The 17,435-nt window shown below is 43.4% G+C and overlaps 2 protein-coding genes across 3 annotated transcripts; both read left to right on the top strand.

The window, feature by feature from the left end:
* Window positions 1-639: 639 nt before the first annotated feature.
* On the top strand, window positions 640-10,113 carry LOC135487600 (uncharacterized). 2 transcript variants are annotated; one of them, XM_064771543.1, is made up of 3 exons: window positions 640-715; window positions 3,433-4,553; window positions 5,223-10,113. In XM_064771543.1, the coding sequence occupies exons 2-3, from the start codon at window positions 3,444-3,446 to the stop codon at window positions 9,381-9,383; spliced, it is 5,271 nt and encodes a 1,756-aa protein (XP_064627613.1). In that variant the 5' UTR covers window positions 640-715; window positions 3,433-3,443; the 3' UTR covers window positions 9,384-10,113. The 2 variants fall into 2 exon arrangements, with proteins under 2 accessions (XP_064627613.1, XP_064627612.1); XM_064771542.1 differs by lacking the exon at window positions 640-715 and adding an exon at window positions 2,272-2,444.
* A 1,046-nt stretch (window positions 10,114-11,159) lies between these two features.
* Window positions 11,160-17,101, top strand: LOC135488411 (uncharacterized). The gene is made up of 6 exons (XM_064773016.1): window positions 11,160-11,285; window positions 11,853-12,104; window positions 12,205-13,523; window positions 13,877-14,051; window positions 14,493-14,668; window positions 15,030-17,101. The coding sequence occupies exons 2-6, from the start codon at window positions 11,864-11,866 to the stop codon at window positions 16,953-16,955; spliced, it is 3,837 nt and encodes a 1,278-aa protein (XP_064629086.1). The 5' UTR covers window positions 11,160-11,285; window positions 11,853-11,863; the 3' UTR covers window positions 16,956-17,101.
* Window positions 17,102-17,435: the final 334 nt, after the last annotated feature.

Below are 17,435 nucleotides of genomic sequence, written 5' to 3'. Positions count from 1 at the left end.
TTCAATTCAGGTCATTTATCAACTCGTTAATATATTTCGACAAGGTGGATATTTGATAAAAGAAGTATGCCTACTAAATCGGCTCATCAAACAATGGTATTGATGGACAAGGCGGGGGCATGGTATTATATGCCGGGTCAAATCACAGACACGTGTTGATAAGAGCTCAACTACCCCAAAACGACTGACCAACCACGACTAAAATCACGATTCCTCGGTGTGTTTGCATAGCATAAGCTATTCCATAAATAAGTCCCACATGAATCAAGTCCCAAAGCCCCCGAAGCCCCCCCCCCCCGCAAGCATATCTGGGTAGCAGGGTTGCGCTGGATTCCCGGGGCAAAGAGGCCGGTCCAGCAGTGACAGGAATTGTAGGTTGCGCATGTGTCAATTCATCACCTCTGTTGTGGTTCAATATAACGCAAATCTAAAGCATAAGATTTTTCCGTTTTGTTTTGTGATCATAAGACGACCATGAAAAAACATGCGTATGTCTGCAACATTGAAAAACTCGTCTACCAATTGCGCATACCTCAATGCAGACTATTCTGATGCACGACCTATTTATCAACAATAGTTCTGACATGATTGTGCCCATCATTCGAGCATGGTCTAACAGATCCGATTTTCAGAATGCATTCACTAGATATAAGGGCGATGAAGATATCTCGTATAACCTGGAGAGCGGGCGTGCCACCCACTAAAACACACCGAGGTAAGAGTTTCCTACTTAATGTAAATCGTTCTTTGTAAATTGGACTTTTAAAGTTGATGGAAGAAAATGCCATTACCAAGAAGTACCATACAAATGTCATTACCAAGTAAAGGCCATTACCAAGTAAATGCCACTACCAAGTAAATGACATAATAGCAAGTACTATGAAGGCAATTGCTAACTAAAGACCATTGTCAAGTAAAGGCCTTTACCAAGTAAGGCTATTACCAAGTAAAGGCTATTACCAAGTAAGGCTATTACCAAGTAAAGGCTATTACCAAGTAAAGGCTATTAACAAGTAAAGGCTTTTCCCAGGTAAGTGCCATTACTAATAAATTCCACAGCCAAGTATGAAATGATTAGAAATTGAATGTCAATACCAAGTAAAGGCCATTAACAAGTACAAGCAATTACCTATAGGCCATCCGTAAATGTAGGTTGCTGTGTTTGGGGCACTGGAGGGAAAAACACTCCTCTAATTTCTTTGACGTTTGGTTATTTTATTGATCCTTGCCTCCAAACCAAAGGCAGAATTTTCGGCGGGTTCAGCATCCTCCGTGCAGAAATAAAAAAATCTGCGAAGTCCAATGGTCATCCCTTGGATAGGCCATATTTTGTTTCTGGATATATCTCTCATTCATTCTTGGTACATGCGTAGATGGACATAGAAAATCACATGAAACAGATTGGTCGAGAAATAAACCGTACAGAGCGGAAAATGTCCGAATTAAATGCATTACGTCAAAGTAGGCCTACTCAAATGCATATCAAAATATTTTTCGTTAGCATGGATACTAAAATGAAAAGATCCTGTTTGTTTTTGAGGTGAAGACCAAAAACTAAACTTCAAAGAAATCTGAAATAGTTATATTTTAAAATCTAAATTATATACCCTAGACTATATTTCGGCGCACACTAGTAATACGTGTACTCGCAATGCGCATATTTAGCGAGGTCATACTTTAACAGATAAGACATATGGTAATACTTGACTTGCCAAACTCAGAAATGCAGCGCCACTCGCGGACAAAGATAGAACAACTCGACATTTTTTTCACCGGTTTTCGCTGCGCATGCGTACCAGCCATCCGGAAACTAATAATGGCGGCAATCTGAACTTGTTTTGTGTAAGTTTTTGAGAGTTCAAAAAGTTCTTTAAGGCTCATGATTTAAGATAATTTAGCAATCTGATAACTATTACGTGTTAAGAAACAGACGTACCACAGTTATAACCAGTTTACCTGTGTGAATTTGCTTTCACTGCGTGTAGAACAGTTGTTTTTCTCGTCCGTCGAGTTGTCGAGTTGTTCTATCTTTGTCCGCGAGTGGCGCTGCATTTCTGAGTTTGGCAAGTCAAGTATTGTGACTGACATCCTTTCCAAAGCTTAATCAAATATTTTCAAAACACTTCATCAGCAGTACTTGTATGATATCAGCTGATGATATCTAACCCTATCAAGTGAATGACTAATGCTCGTGACATTGCCTATTCAATCGCTCAAATACCGAACACGTTCTGAACTCGGTTCCGAAACTAGTTCCGAGACTACTTCTGATATCACAATCGACGGATATTCACGTTCAAGCTTGCAGGGGAATATGCAGCCCCGCACTTTCTTACCAATTGTTGTGCTAAATTTGGGATTAAACATTAAAAACAAGCGAATTATATGGACTTTCTGCTGGAAATTAAACAAATGACATGTGTTTTCAAGTGTACCAAATCTAGGTGAGTAGGGCGCAGCCAAAATTCAAAGTGGTTGAACATCACTTCTTCTTGCTCTTGCTTGTTGGTAAGCTTTGCATAAGGCAGGTTTCGCGGCCCTCAGAGCTGCGAAGTACGAAGAATGTGCATAGGGATCACCCCTCTCGGTCACGCACCTGCAATAAAGTGTCAAGCTGTTTTCCACTTTAAATGGTGCTATCTACATGCTCATAACCTTTTACGAGACGTACCAACAGAGAGGGACACTTTCACAGCCAAATAGACGGTACCTATCCTAGCCTGTCAAACCATGAAATTTTCGTTGTACGTTATGCTGGATAATATCAGGGTTTGGGGTTCTAAAGTTCGGGGAACACCATAAGTAGGCCAATTGGACTGAAACTTCATGATTTTCTTTATTTCAAATGCACCTAATTCTTTTAAATATTAGTTGATAACAATCAATGGAGTTGCCTCAAGTTCCCAATTGGACTTCCCCGTTTATTGTTGTATTAGCTAGCAACAATGGTTTGAATTATTTAAGTGTCCGGTTGGGCTTTGTGATATTTTTAGACTTTTGCTCGTTAAGCTCCAAAGTTCCTGGTTTTTGATTGAAATACGCAAAAGTAACGAAAATCAATGGAGTTGCCTCAAGTTCCCAATTGGACTTTCCCGTTTATTGTTGTATTAGCTAGCAACAATGGTTTGAATTATTTAAGTGTCCGGTTGGGCTTTGTGATATTTTTAGACTTTTGCTCGTTAAGCTCCAAAGTTCCTGGTTTTTGAGTGAAATACGCAAAAGTAACGAAAATTTTCAAATTTAACCTCATAATGCTCACTATGAAACAGAAGAGTCCACGGATTTCAGTTGAACATACATGTTGGTTGAAATTCTTATTGGCATATCATTTTTTACAATAATCAAACTTTGGGACACATGTACTGAGGGGCTGGCTCAATGGATGAAGTTACTTAAATTCTGTGTAATAGGGGAATGATTTTATTCCTTCAGATCGATAACCAATGATGTCTGGCCCCGCCAGTTTACCAGCTGGCATGGCAGTGCTGAAGGCCATGATGTCCAAGATCGAGGATAAGGGCAGTCATCTTAAGGACATCTGGTCGGAGCTTCTTACCCTGATTGTTGAGTACCAGGAACAACTGGCCCTAAAAGAGACGGAGATATTGGCTGCGGAGGAAGGGCGAGTAGGGGAGGATGGAGGTCGTTCTAATCGGAGGGGAGGTGAATGTACAGGAAACTTGGAGGACGAACTTAAAAGTGTTCGTGAGGAACTCGCAGCTACCCAAGAGGAGCTCATAAAGGCTGCGGCGATTCGCGCCGAACTCGAGACTTCCAAACAGGAACTTCAAATGAGAATGGGCCCAATGGCTGATGAGCTCAGTGCTGTGAAAGAGAGCCTTGCGAATTATGGAAAAAGTCGCGAGGGACTTGAGAATAATTTAAGAGTCATGTCAGAAGAGCTTCTGGCCTGTCAAACGGAGCTAAAGAAGGCTGCCAACGTTCGTGCGGAACTTCAAGCCACTAAGAAGGAACTTCAGAGTGTTTACGAGGAATGCAGGCTAGCCGAGAAAGAACTTAAAGCTGCCCAAGAAAAATTCAGGAACGCCGAGAAAATGCGTCAAGAACTTCAAACATCTAAGGAAGAACTTAAAGCTTCTAAGGGACTCCTTCAAACAAACTTGACTGTCGTGTCTGAGGAACTTGCCACTTCCCAAGAAGAACTTAAGAAGGCGATCGCAGAACTCGGTTCTAGGCCTACCCGCGAGGAGCTGAACAAAGCTGAACACATTCGAAGTGAACTCAAAGCTTCTCAAGAGGAACTTGTGAAGAATCTAAGCGCCATGACTACTGAGCTTGGCGCATCTAAAGAGAAACTTAAGATTAGTGAAAAGATTCGTTCGGAACTCGAAGTGAAGCTTAAGAAAGGTGAGGAAATTCAAATCGCTTTGGAAGGCTCTGAGGCGGAACTCAAGACCAGTTTGGCAGTCATGTCCGAAGAGCTCATCGTTAAGGGCAAACTGCTAGAGAAACTGCAGTCGGAATTGAGGCGGGACGCAATGGAGGTGGAAGAAGCTGGCAAACCAGGTGGAGGGCATGTCATTGAGCTTCAGGTAGGTTACCCATCTCTTTACTCCTCAATAAATCATTCAGCTTGATTGCCAAGAGAATGTATTCCTGCTAGTTTTCTAGCACCCCAGATCTACGTTTCATGATTCGACCAAACAACTCGTCAATCTATTCAAGTATGGGAATGCTTAAGACGTCCTATAAAACCATACCTTAATTCGTCACCTTACAATGCTGCCCTCCTAAGGCAAAAGGCAGAGATATACATTTTGGTTAAAGTGAGATAACGATAAAAATATGTTCGTCTGAATCTTACATTGGCTCAAGGTACGGCCTTTCTAGACCCTTTCTTAGTATTCCTCTAAATGACCCTCCTTGCCTCTCTCACATTCATCCTTGCTGTTGCCACAACAGAGTTACTCCTAATGCTTTTACTTGAAGCCATGCATGTTGTTTGACTTGAGTGACCACTGCCCCTGTTCTGTTCCTAATAATGAGGAAAGCTGGTCTGTGTTCCCTTCCTATAGACACGAGCTTCACGTTTTCTATTAATCAAGTGTCACAAAATCGTGATTTTCTTAAAACTGCGTTTTGCCTTTACAGTAGGGCTGACTAGGGAAGGTCACTCGAACAGTCATTTTAGATTGGAGCAGTCATCGAGAAAGCACACAAATACACTGAAAAATATAAACAATTGATCCATTCTTTTTCAGCAATCCGTTTCTGCAGCAAGTCAACATCCCACTGGAAATGCGCCAACCGAATACAGGCTCGTCATTTCCGACATAAAAGGAATGAAACCTGGGGCGGTTCTGCAGCTGCCGTCTGCTGAAATCATAAACATGACTAACGAAACCGTCAAGATCGAACTTCCACATGAAGCCACCTTCGAACAAGTTGGGGCCCAGGAGCTCGTCACAGCCCCTGCCAGTACTCCACAGGGTTGTACACGTGCAACAGCATTTTCAGAGATGAGAGATGATGATGGTTCACCATCACATTTTGGGTCTGTGGAGGAAGAAGCAGAGGCCACTTCAGAGTCATTTACAGGTGAAAGTGAAAGTGAAGGTCAGGTCGACAACACGGAAAGGTCAAAGGAGGAAGCACGTGCACACCAAGTCCATGAAAACAAGTCTGTTTCTCATGCTCCAGACAGAAATATAGCTTCTAACTCTGTAGAACACGACATCCAATTAGAAGAAGAAGAGAGAACATTGTTCCCTATAAGTGATGATGAGGAGACCGGGTACGATCTTGCATCAGACGACGAATGTGATCCTGCATCTGACCCAGAAAACGATCCTGCATCAGGCCAAGAAAACGATACCGCATCTGACCAAGAAAATGATTCTGCATCAGGCGAAGAGAACAGCACACGATCGCCCTCACCAGAGTTGCCACCATTTCCATCTATCAGCAGGAGAGTTACATCAGAAGTACCAAATCTTACCACAAGTAGATTCAATGTTGCTGGGGTCAGCAGCACAATGAACAAAGTACCTTCGAAAAGCATCCAGCTGTCTCTCCCATTAACCTCGGCATCTTCACCTACGGCTCTTACTGGAAGTGCTAGCCTTACCAATGATTCTAGTGAAGCTTCCGAACCAGTTACCAATGAACCAGCTGCTGGTCCTCCGGCCGATAAAAAATCAGCAGAGACCCGAAAGGATGAGACCACATCAGATGCTCCAACAGGTGCCAGCAAGGACAGGGAAGTCGTAATGAAGAACACACCACGTAGTGTCCAAACACCAACACACAAAGCCACCTCTGACCAAACACGAAACCGTGCAGCTGGTGGAGACATCCATAAAACAAAACGAAAGAGGAGAACCGAATTCGACGTGATTAGCGCTGACAACCAGGGATCGATGACTGAACAAGAATCAATCTACGACCTTGTTAAATCAAGACGCGCAAACGCCAAGTTTGCAAGAACGAAACATACGATAAAACGAACGCGTGATGATCAGTCTAATGTCGAGAAACATATTACATTTGCTAAAGATGGATCTCTGTTTACAGCTAGCAGCACACCATTGACTCCTGCTGATACATTGGGGAGTGCCCAGTCCAACTCGAAAACCAGTGCTAATGCCTTACCAGGAAAGGATTCGCCTCAAACGCTCAATACCATCTTGGATTCAGGCTCAAACACTGCAAGAGCAAACAGTAATACCAGCGCGTCTATGTCGTACACAAATAATGACAGAGTGACACCAGCAAAGGGTCAACCAACTGACAATGTGACGAAATCGAATTCAGTAACTTCAAAAACCATTAATGTGGAAGAAGCATCAACTACCAACTTGAGCGTGTCAAATTCAAAAGCCAAAGCAGCAAAGGAACCTTTGACAATGTCGAATCCATTACGCTCAAAGACGACGGAACCAAATAATAGAACTGTCCGATCTCCTGTGATCTCCCTCAAGAGATGTGACGACCTGCTAAACTCCAAATTTCTCCGACTGCAGAACGATACTGGTAAAAGCAGAGGAAACATTGGGGTGATGTCTGATTCGTTCAAAGATGGGAATGGACCGAGAGGCGAACGCAGTCAATCACCAACTCAGTCACCCAAACAACCAAAAAGAAATCACGATTATTCTGGCACTCCCAAGAATTCTCAAAAGGATAGTTGTCGGGCAGTCGAGTTTGACAGCGATGACGATTGTTATAACCTCAATGACGAAACAGACGATGAGGACCTAGACCCTGACTACGAACCAGTCGAATTGAACAAGTCAAAGTACACCTTCAAGGAGCCATCTGCTTTGAAGTTGAACAACAGACCGACGACATCCCCATCACATGGTAGCCATACTGGAGAAGGCGGCTCTAACAACAAATCGAAGCAATTCACATCACATGGTGGCCATACAGAAGGCGGCTCGAACAACAAATCGAAGCAATCCACATCACATGGTAGCCATACCCGAGAAGGCAGCTCGAACAACAAATCAACTGCAAAGCCATCCAAATCACATGGTGGCCATACTGATGAAGGCGGCTCGAACAACACACCGAAGCAATCCACATCACATGGTAGCCATACCCGAGAAGGCAGCTCGAACAACAAATCAACTGCAAAGTCATCCACATCGCATGGTTCTCATAAAAGAGAAGGCGGCTCGAACAACAAGCCAAAGCAATGCACATCACATGGTAGCCATACTAAAAAAAGCGGCTCGAGCAACACACCGCAGTCATCCACATTAACTGGTCGTCACGCTGTTGGAGTAAAAGGAGCCGGCCCGTTAGGTAGCAGTTACTTATTTGGACATAACATTTTGAAGGCAACCTTGAAAACGGACCATTACCTAAAGAATAAACCAAGGCAAGGTCTAAAAAAACCGCAACCAACAGATAAGATTTTTTCGGTTGGAGAAGTTACTGACATGTCTCAAAAAGGACAGGCACAATCGTTAGTCCAAGAAAAGCAAGGAAATTCACAGATCTATGGCTGCAAAGATTGTGGAAAGGTATTTACATGCAAGTCGTCTTTGATCCAACATGGACTTGTTCATACCCATGGGGAGAGCTCCAAGGATACCACTCAAGGTCGTGGAAACACAGCCGCGTCATCACTTTGTGCCGCGAGGAATGGCATAGGCGCTACTGGAACTTCGTCTACCGAGGAAAGCCCAACCGAAAAGGAGTCAGGAAATACATTTCCTATCCCAAAAGGGCCTTATTATAGCACTGGACATACATCCGAAGCTTTACAAAATGATCCCAATGCATCTTCAGAAACTGTCAAGCCAATCACTTCGGGAATAGATTTGAGTAATGGACGTTCAGTTCTTGGCTTCTCGTGCAAATATTGTGGTAAAGTCTGCAAGATGAAGTCCATCCTGGATAAGCACATGGTTTTACATACGCAGGAAACAGATTTTAAATGCGTGTACTGTGATCAGAGGTTCACCACGAAGTCTACTCTAACCTGTCACACACGTATTCATACTGGCGAAAAACCGTTCGAGTGCAAATTTTGCGGGAAGCGATTCATCCGGACGACCTCCTTGAATTGTCACCTCATTTCCCACTCTACGGAAACGCCCTGGAAGTGCGACATATGCGGGAAATCCTTCCCGAGGAAGATCTCATTGAAGCAGCACGTCACCATCATCCACAAGCGCGAGGGTTGTCGAGAATGCCATGTCTGCGGCAAAAAGTTCATCCACGGTTCGTCCCTTCATCACCACCTCAAAATGCACGCAGGTATCAAGCCGTACAAGTGCGACAAATGTGGAAAAACGTACGTTTCTAAGACCACATTGATTACACATTTGAGGGTACATACGGGAGAGAGGCCTTTTGAGTGTCTTTACTGTGGGAAACGCTACCACAGCAAGGCGTATCGGAACAATCACCAGAAACGCCACAGGACCCCCCCGCCCAAGCCATGGGCTTGTAAAGACTGCGGTAAACGCTTCTGCCGAGAAGCTATGTTGAAGTTACACCAAAATAAACATGCGGGAATCAAACCATTTGTTTGCAGACACTGCGGTCGAAAATTCACACATCCGCATGTGCAGAGGCGACACGAAATGATCCACACAGGGGTTAAGGAATACAAGTGCGACTTGTGCGGGAAGGAGTTCCAACGGCCGAGTAGTTTGGTCGCCCACGGTTTGGTACATTCCAATGAGACCCCGTTTAAATGTGATACTTGCGGGAAAGCCTTCAAACGGAAATCAGTTCTGTTAAATCACGCGCGGGTCCATACCAAAGAAAAGCCTTGTAAGTGTCAGTGGTGCAAGGCGGCCTTCACTACCAGGTATGTGCTGAGGAAGCATCAGCATAGGGAGCACCCTGATGAGATGGTGGAATTTGAGAAGCAAGAGAAGGAGAAATATTATGCACCTATTTAAAGATTTAGGTACAGTGACACTGCAGACAATAGTGAGGTTTCCCTCACTGAAGGCGAATGTCAAGGGAAGACCGTTTCCAAAGCGGATCGATGACGCATGAGCAATCATGTTACATCAGGGTGATTTGGAACCATGACGATGAAATCACAACGTGCGAAAACAACGAACACTCTGTTTTCACTTTTGTCCCGCCGGTAAATTTACTTCGAAATTTAGTGCATGTGATGACATTTGTCCATGTTACCAGATGAACACAGTGATGATCAGTGGGGATCATCATACATTTTGCCTACCAATATCTGTCTCCATATTATACGGTGAGAAGAATCAGGCATTAAGAGTATGTGGCCAATGTGTTAATCATGCCAGTGAAACTCAACTGATCTCATGGAGATGAAAAGAGTACAACTATCTCATTTTTTTCCAGATGTGTATGATATGCCGTCGTCGCTTACGTTATAGTTCATCGTATGTTCTAAATCGCATTGTTGTGTTCAACTTAAACAAGGACAGGGGGGGGGGCGCAGCCCCAATAATTCTCCAGAGAGAATAATATAGCACGCTTCATGCTTTGGCCATGGTAATGAACACACAGTGTTAGGTATCGGGAATAAGTTGAAAAATGTGCTCAGTATACCGTGAGAATGTTTTACATTGATTGCCAATACAGAGGGCTCTACGACTCTGGTAGTTTTTTGAGCGAATAAAATATCTCGACTGACATTGAAAATGCGTTAGATTATTATTCATTTCCCAAGGTTACACATCCTGAACTTCGGTCCAACACTCGCAAAGTGTGCGAGAGAAGAAGCATACGACTGCCTCCGATATTCGAGGATAGCGATAACATATTCACTTGACGACCGACAGAAGTATGACGGTTCACTCAATTAATGATATCATGGCATGTATGTCGATGTGCTTCACCCCACTGTCCCATCCTAAGATATCACTGGACAACATCAGTTAGGCACTTTAAACAGAGCTGACCCAGTAACCTATACTGATTACATGTACATGTACATGTATTTATTCTGGCCCCGGCCGGTGGCCAAATAAGAAAATGGACCTGCGTTCAGTGCGATAAAATATGTAGGCAATATTGAATTCAAGTTATGGTGGACAAGTTAGCACAATTTTCATGATAGGCAGTATGTACAATATATGTGTAACTGAGTGATCCGGTCTCCTTTGATATGATTTGCATCAGAATGACGACGGACTATAGCTCTGATTGGGCAATGGCGTTCTGACCACCACGAGATCCAGTTTCAGCAGGACTCATACTGAACTTTCAGTGGTATTGCCTCCGTAGCCTCCGCCCATGCATACTTGACGCGCGTTGTCTGGAATGAGCAATGTCAATGCATTGAGGGTCAATGACCAGGACTGCATGTGCAAAGAAACGATCGAAAAAAGGCTGCTATGGAAGAATGGTATATTTTGATCCTGTAAGGAAGGCTTGGCAAAATGCTTGGATCTGGGATTACCAGCTACACAAGCCACAAGGAGCGTGGTGTGGGCAGCATGCAGTTTCGCAACAACTCCTGCAACTGCTTTGTTCTAGTGGTAGGCTACTGCTGTTCGCTGTTCTTGCTCCTTGAGGCGTTTTCGCTGAAGTCATGCATTTCCATCCTTAGCAATATATATTCAAGGCATGGTTCTGTAGCCCAGGGCCAGCAATCCCGCTAACAACATTTCGTCGTGGATGTCAGTTTACGGCGGGAAATTTAAATTTACCGCCGATTGAATGCTGATGACGTCAGAGTACCGCGCATGGGCTTTACCTGACAAAATGTCTGAACTACGGGAACATTACGACAAAAGGTTGTTTGGGTTTATTCGTGGGTGTTGTGGTGTCTGTTTTTGCCCATAAAACATTAAAAATAAGCAGATTTACAGGTGAATTAGCATTTAAACATTTTCCTATATTCAAGTTTTATTATTGACTCGCTTGATTAGCACGGACAGGGCGTATCTAACCGTCAGATTAAGTCGAAGCGAGAGGACAGAGATTTGTATCGGAACTCGCCGTCTTGGAGGCTGAAAACAACATGGCGATTTGCCCCTCCTCTCTTTGAAGATAAATTGTCTACTGCTAGAAATTGTCTTGTTTTTATCATGTTTCCATGCATTTTTTCAGCACAATGTGAATCTTAGACACCTGAGGTTGTAGCTGGGTAGGGCATGTGCTGTTGGTACAGGCCACTATAGGGTGGGTCTCGGCCGGAGGGTCGCCCTCGCTAAGATATCTGCTCATGCTGCACTGTTCTGTTGAATGAAGAAAGAAAACAGAACGATAAATTTCACAAACGACTTACGAACTTTCGATTATAGTTACAAGAGAGCAAAGGGCAATACACCATCTTCTTCAGATATTAAATATAAAATAGATTGCTGCTAATGATATGAATGAACTTTTAGCATGGTCAAACCTAGACTGATAATGATATCGATATCTAATTTCAGGAAACTTTACCATGCCACAACAAACCAAAAAGGCACGTGGCTGTCAAAAAGCTATCAATGAAAAAAAACCCATAGAAGATGGGGGTAAAAAGTGCGATGACTCTGCTTCCACTTCCAGTGCTGCATGTGATGATGAGGATGGAGTACGGCGATCCTCCAGGAAACGCACCAAAAGTAAATGGTTAGAGGGGATGCAGACATCATTTGGAACCCCCAAGGCAAAGATACAGAAGCTGGGTGGAAGCGATGATAGTAAGAAAAATAACAGCATTTTGTCATTGTCATTTATCTTGTGTTGTTATCATTCAGTTGACTTAGGATGGCTATCATAATAATTCTATTCTGTTTTCAGAAATGCAAAAGATCGTTTCCAAATCGACCCCAAATGCTGCCACCCAGAAAACATCTCCCAAAGCTGAAGTTATTACTTCGAAGTTAACAGCTGTTTTGAGAACTGGTAATAAGGAAATGGAGAGAACGCTGAGCAAGAGGACTGACTCAATTCCTGCTAGTATTAGTATTCCTGCCCGTAAAATGTCAGTTGATGAGTCTGGGCAGCAGAGCTATTTAAGTGAAAGGGGTAGTTCTGCAGCTGGTGAGGCTGAGAAGAACTTTGAAAAAATGTCAGAAACGGTATGCTGTGTTGAAGAAATTACTGGTGATGTCATTGAGAAAAACAATGACCTCAAGACTGTCCATTCACAAATGCAAAATCGTATTCCCTCAGTTGTGACTGCCGGTAGTGGTACTGATGTTAAATCACTAGAGGATGCTACCAGTGCTGCTGTAACATTAGCCGCCATGCAAGTGGAGACTGTTTTACAAACATGTGACACACCAGCACATCTGTTACCTGATGAGTGCGAAGATGGGGAGCAGAAAGATTGTTGTGTTGAAATAATCAGTGTTGCACCGATGACATCGACAGGAGTGGTCACTGAGGGGATCCGTCCTGTTATATCTGAGAGTTCTGTGGAACCTGGTACTTCCATTTACACAGAGCTGACCACAGCCTCACAAACTGTCATCAACTCTATTCTAGCAAATGAAAATACAGGTATACGCCATGGTGAAGGTTCTCAGTATGGTGCAAACTCTGGTCTGACGATTCTGACTGCTGCAGCAACTGCTGATATTCCACCCCATCTGATGGGAACTGCTAGGACCATTTCTGGCCAAGAGACTCTAGTCATTCCCTCTTCTCAGATAACGATACAACGAAGTGATGAAACTGTGCCAGGTTTTGCTGTTTTGGAGAGTGTCAAACTTTCAGACTCTTTGCCAAATGCTGTCCAGACAATTCCTGAACAGACTCTGAGTGGCCCTTCAAATCAGATGCCAACTGTCCAGTGGCAGTCATTAGTGATGGATACAGACATAAACTCCCAGCCACAACAAGCGGGGGAACAGGATACACGGTCAGAGGAGATGTTAATTGCTGAGGTTGAACAACAAAATCTGGGCGGCTCGGAGAAACTGGAGAAGGACATCTTTGTTGAGACGGTCAACATTGATGAGCTACCTGATGAGGTGGCTTCAATTATCAAGAATTATTCTGCACCAAACATAAGTAGGCCTGAAGGTGTTCCGGATTCTCTTGGCAGGCAATTCAAAGTTTTTAAAATAAATAAAACAGAAGGCCAACAAATCGTGAAGAATTTGCAGCAAAAGGTAATGAAACTATCTGCTGTAGGCCTACTTTTAAGTGAACCTAGACTTTGAACTGATTATTCTCTTCTAAATCTAGAATGCCTGCAACTGCCACTGCCACTGCACTACATTTCCAAGTTAAATGTTACACTGAACCCTGCACTCCATACTAAAAGGGGCATGATTTGAGTCCTCGTAAATCAGTGTCTTTCTTTTTCGATATCATGCCATGTCAATATTGCCTTAGCTAGGCAATAATTGGTGTCGAATTGGATAAAACTGCATGAATATATTCTGCATCTTGGTCCTTCATAGCCTACATATTCTCGCTGTAACATTCTCAATCTTACGTCTGCCATCAATTTACTTTTCAGACTGGTGCCTCTTCCACGACTTTGGTGTATGATAAAGATGGCAATTGCATTAAGCTGCCACAAAGGTTCTTACAAAATGTACAGTCATCCGAAGAAGCTCTACTAAAGTGTTCCAACTGCGAGTACATCACAGATAAACGGGCCAACTGGTACAAGCACAAGAAGAAACATGAAAGTGTGTATAGGTTTATCGACATGGACACTGTTATAGGTCTCCTTAGAATCACCTGCACCTGCTGCAGCTGATTCAGCACTGACTTAACCGATGAAGGACAAAATAGTGCATTGTATGCTAATTCGATTCAAGTTTCTGCCATGCTGATCCAGGCTGATATTCTATGAGGTTGACACCCACACAAAACGGGACCACAGCTCATCTGTACCTTGGTCAGATGACTGTAAGATGGGCCCTATACATTGTAGCATTGCATAGCGCATTGCCTGTAAACAAACCGATCTGTACAGGTTTGAAAAAGCCTAGAAGCTAACTCTGACCCATGTCAAAACAATAAACTGGATGATGGTCTGGCGTTATCTTGTTTTGGTTATAAATATTTGCTAAAATCGTTACAAAATCTTCACGTTCCAAATAAAGATTTACCAGTTTCGTTTGCAGGTTTCCGTCCACATCGCTGCAATTTGTGCGATTACAGGGCAACAACGAGTAGTAACCTAAAGCGCCACCATGATACCCATTCTGGATTGAGGATGTTTGCTTGCAAGGTTGAAGGATGCACTGCTAAGTTCAAGCAGAAGATACATCTGGACCGACATATTAGATATAAACATATGGTAAGGGTTATTGAAGAAGAACTTTAATCCATTAACTCACTAGGAGAGTAATCGCCTCCGTCTCGCGCCCTCATAAATATAGTACACAGAAAGTGCATGTTGTGTACTTCCATTTACCTCTTAATCAAGGATTAAAAACGTACCATTGCCAAATGATTTTGAACCTTTTGTAAAAAGGATTTCCCCTGCTTCTTCCTGTTATCGCAATAACTGTCTTTGTCAGCTGGTCCTAGGTGTTGCAAGGTGTTTGTTCTGTGCAGTGTCGCAACCATGTTAAAAGGTGGGTCGACACTGTTGAGCACCTGCACTGTAGAAAGGCCAAACCTTACCCAAGTATTGATCTTTGCTGATTTTTTCACAGGTGAAGCAAGTCTGCTGTGGGTTGTGTGACTACACCTGTGCCTTAGAAAACCCCGACCTCAGGATTCACATGTTGCGCAAGCATTCGGAAAAACCACAAGGAGAAGAAAAACCAGTAATAACTTTAAAATGTGGGTCATGTAGCTTTGAGACCACTTCAAGAAAGGACTTACAGCAACATTTGAAATTTCACAGAAAAGGCCCCGAACTGAAACTTTTCTGTGAGCATTGTAGTTTTGTCACAGACTGTCAGAGTCGTCTTAATCGCCATCTCCTTATTCACACTAAGCAAAAGCCATTCAAATGTGGCGTTTGTGAGTATCGAGCCTCGCAGAAGGAGCACGTGATTCGCCACATGAGGATGAGGCATAAATTGGACATCCACAAAGCAAAACAAGTAGTGATAAAACCTCTGAATGAGGAGAATTGGAGTGGCCAAGATTCTTTGGGAGATGAGACATTGAGCAGCCAGGGAGCGGTTGTCAGGGATGTGGCAACAGGACATGAAAGTCTCCTTCAAGATGGAGAGGAGATGACAGAAGTCTTGGCAGATGAGGTGACAAGGACTGAGGAGATGGAATCTAAATCAGAACAAAAAAGTGTAATTCTTACATCTGACGAGGTCGGTAAATGTAGTTACCAAGTGAGCTCTGACGAGTTACTTATCATGGCTGATAAGATTGAAACTGTTGAAATGGTTGAGGAAACGGGTCAGGTCGTTGATGGAAGTAAGGAAATGTGTGTCACTGGTGACAATGTAAATAAGGGTGAGGAGTGTCTGACAATCGGGGCAATCGAACCAGATGCGGTTTCAGTATGCAACGTAGAGTACCCTAAAGATCAAGTTGTGGTTGGGACATCTGAACCTGAGGTTGTGTCTAGTTCTCCTGTCGTTACTGTAGGATCTAATTCAGATGAGAACATTGAACTTTTTATCAGTCCGGGTGTTGTGGAGGCTGCTCAGAACTCTGATTCAGAACCTAAAACCAAACCGCGTACTGTCTATAAGAAAAAGAAGTACGCCAAGTCTGATTTTAGTACCGTACCAAAGATATTTAATTGTGAGTACTGTACAATGAGATTTGCGAAGCTGTTGAATTTGTACAAGCACGTTCATGGTCAACATGCTACAATCCATCCAATGGCGCCTGAGGGGATGTTTGGGTGTGTTGTTTGTGATTTTAAAACGCCTCAAAAGAAGGCGCTTCTGATTCATATGCGGCGTCATAATCCAGAAAGTGACCCAGAGGAGACCCCAAACATGATATTTTCATGTGTACTCTGTCAGTACTGCACGCCGAAAAGACGTAATTTGTACTGGCATCTGAAAAAGAAGCACAAAATCAGCCTCCTCGTCAATAAAGATGGAACTGCAAAGTGTGTTGTAGATGAGAATGGGCCGGTTTCTGTCGTTTCTGCGCCAACGGAAGATGGCGCTGTTGATATGAATGGTCAGCAGGTGGCTTTGGCAGTGGAAGAACCGCGGGGTTCAGCTACGGCTAAGGTAATCAATGTGAGTGATTTAGCGCATTCATTAATACAACCCAAGGTGACGCCAACAGGTGGTGTGGTACAGGAAATGAACATACAGACTGTTGAAGTCGTCATGAGTGATATTAAGATTGAAGTGTCTGCCGAGGACGATGATGCTGCGGTTGCTATCGAAGGTTTACAAGCTTTAGCTGAACAGACAATCTCAACGCACTCGGAAGTCGCTGTCCGTGAGTCCGGTTCAACCCAAACGCATTCAGATATTCTAGTGGAGGGAGCCGTTGATGTAGCTCACCAGAATATTGAGCTCTCCTCAGAACAGGTGATGGAGTTGTCTACAGGTGACTACATTGAGATTGATGGCGAAATGTATAAGGTTGAGTTTACCCCAGAAGAAGGCGCAGGCGCGGAAGCTATTGCCATCAAAACCGAGTAACAATCGCTATGAAGTTCTCCTACCATCACCAAGGAGTAATACTTTGTAATTACTGCTAAAATAACTTTTGGTATCTGTGATTAGATCTCGTTGTAATATTGAGGTCATTATGGTATTCAATTAAAAGAAAGGAGTCTTAACAATGATACATTACTTTGTCTCTGTTTTTTGTGTGCAACTTCATGTGATCAGGGTAAATGGAAGACATTTGGCTGTGCATATAGGCTTGGCCATGTTGGAAGTTTAAGGGCTGGAGTAGACAGTAACAAGCACTGTAACAGCGCTATCTGCAGTATGTTTGATGGAAGGTGTCACAATCTTGCCGTATCAAAGACGGAGTCGGAGTCAAGACATTTTTACTGTACCAATACAACCTTCGGCTGGGTTCACCGATCATGGAGAGTGTCACAATAGCGTCGCTCCATTGTTGCTTCGGCCCCGCCAGGCCGATGCAACGTTTTTGAGTGTCTATCCTCACTG

Source organism: Lineus longissimus, chromosome 5 (genome assembly GCF_910592395.1).
Source record: "Lineus longissimus chromosome 5, tnLinLong1.2, whole genome shotgun sequence".
In the NCBI taxonomy this organism is placed as follows: domain Eukaryota; kingdom Metazoa; phylum Nemertea; class Pilidiophora; order Heteronemertea; family Lineidae; genus Lineus; species Lineus longissimus.
Note: the sequence above shows the minus strand (reverse complement) of the source record. Positions and strands in the feature narration are given on the sequence as shown.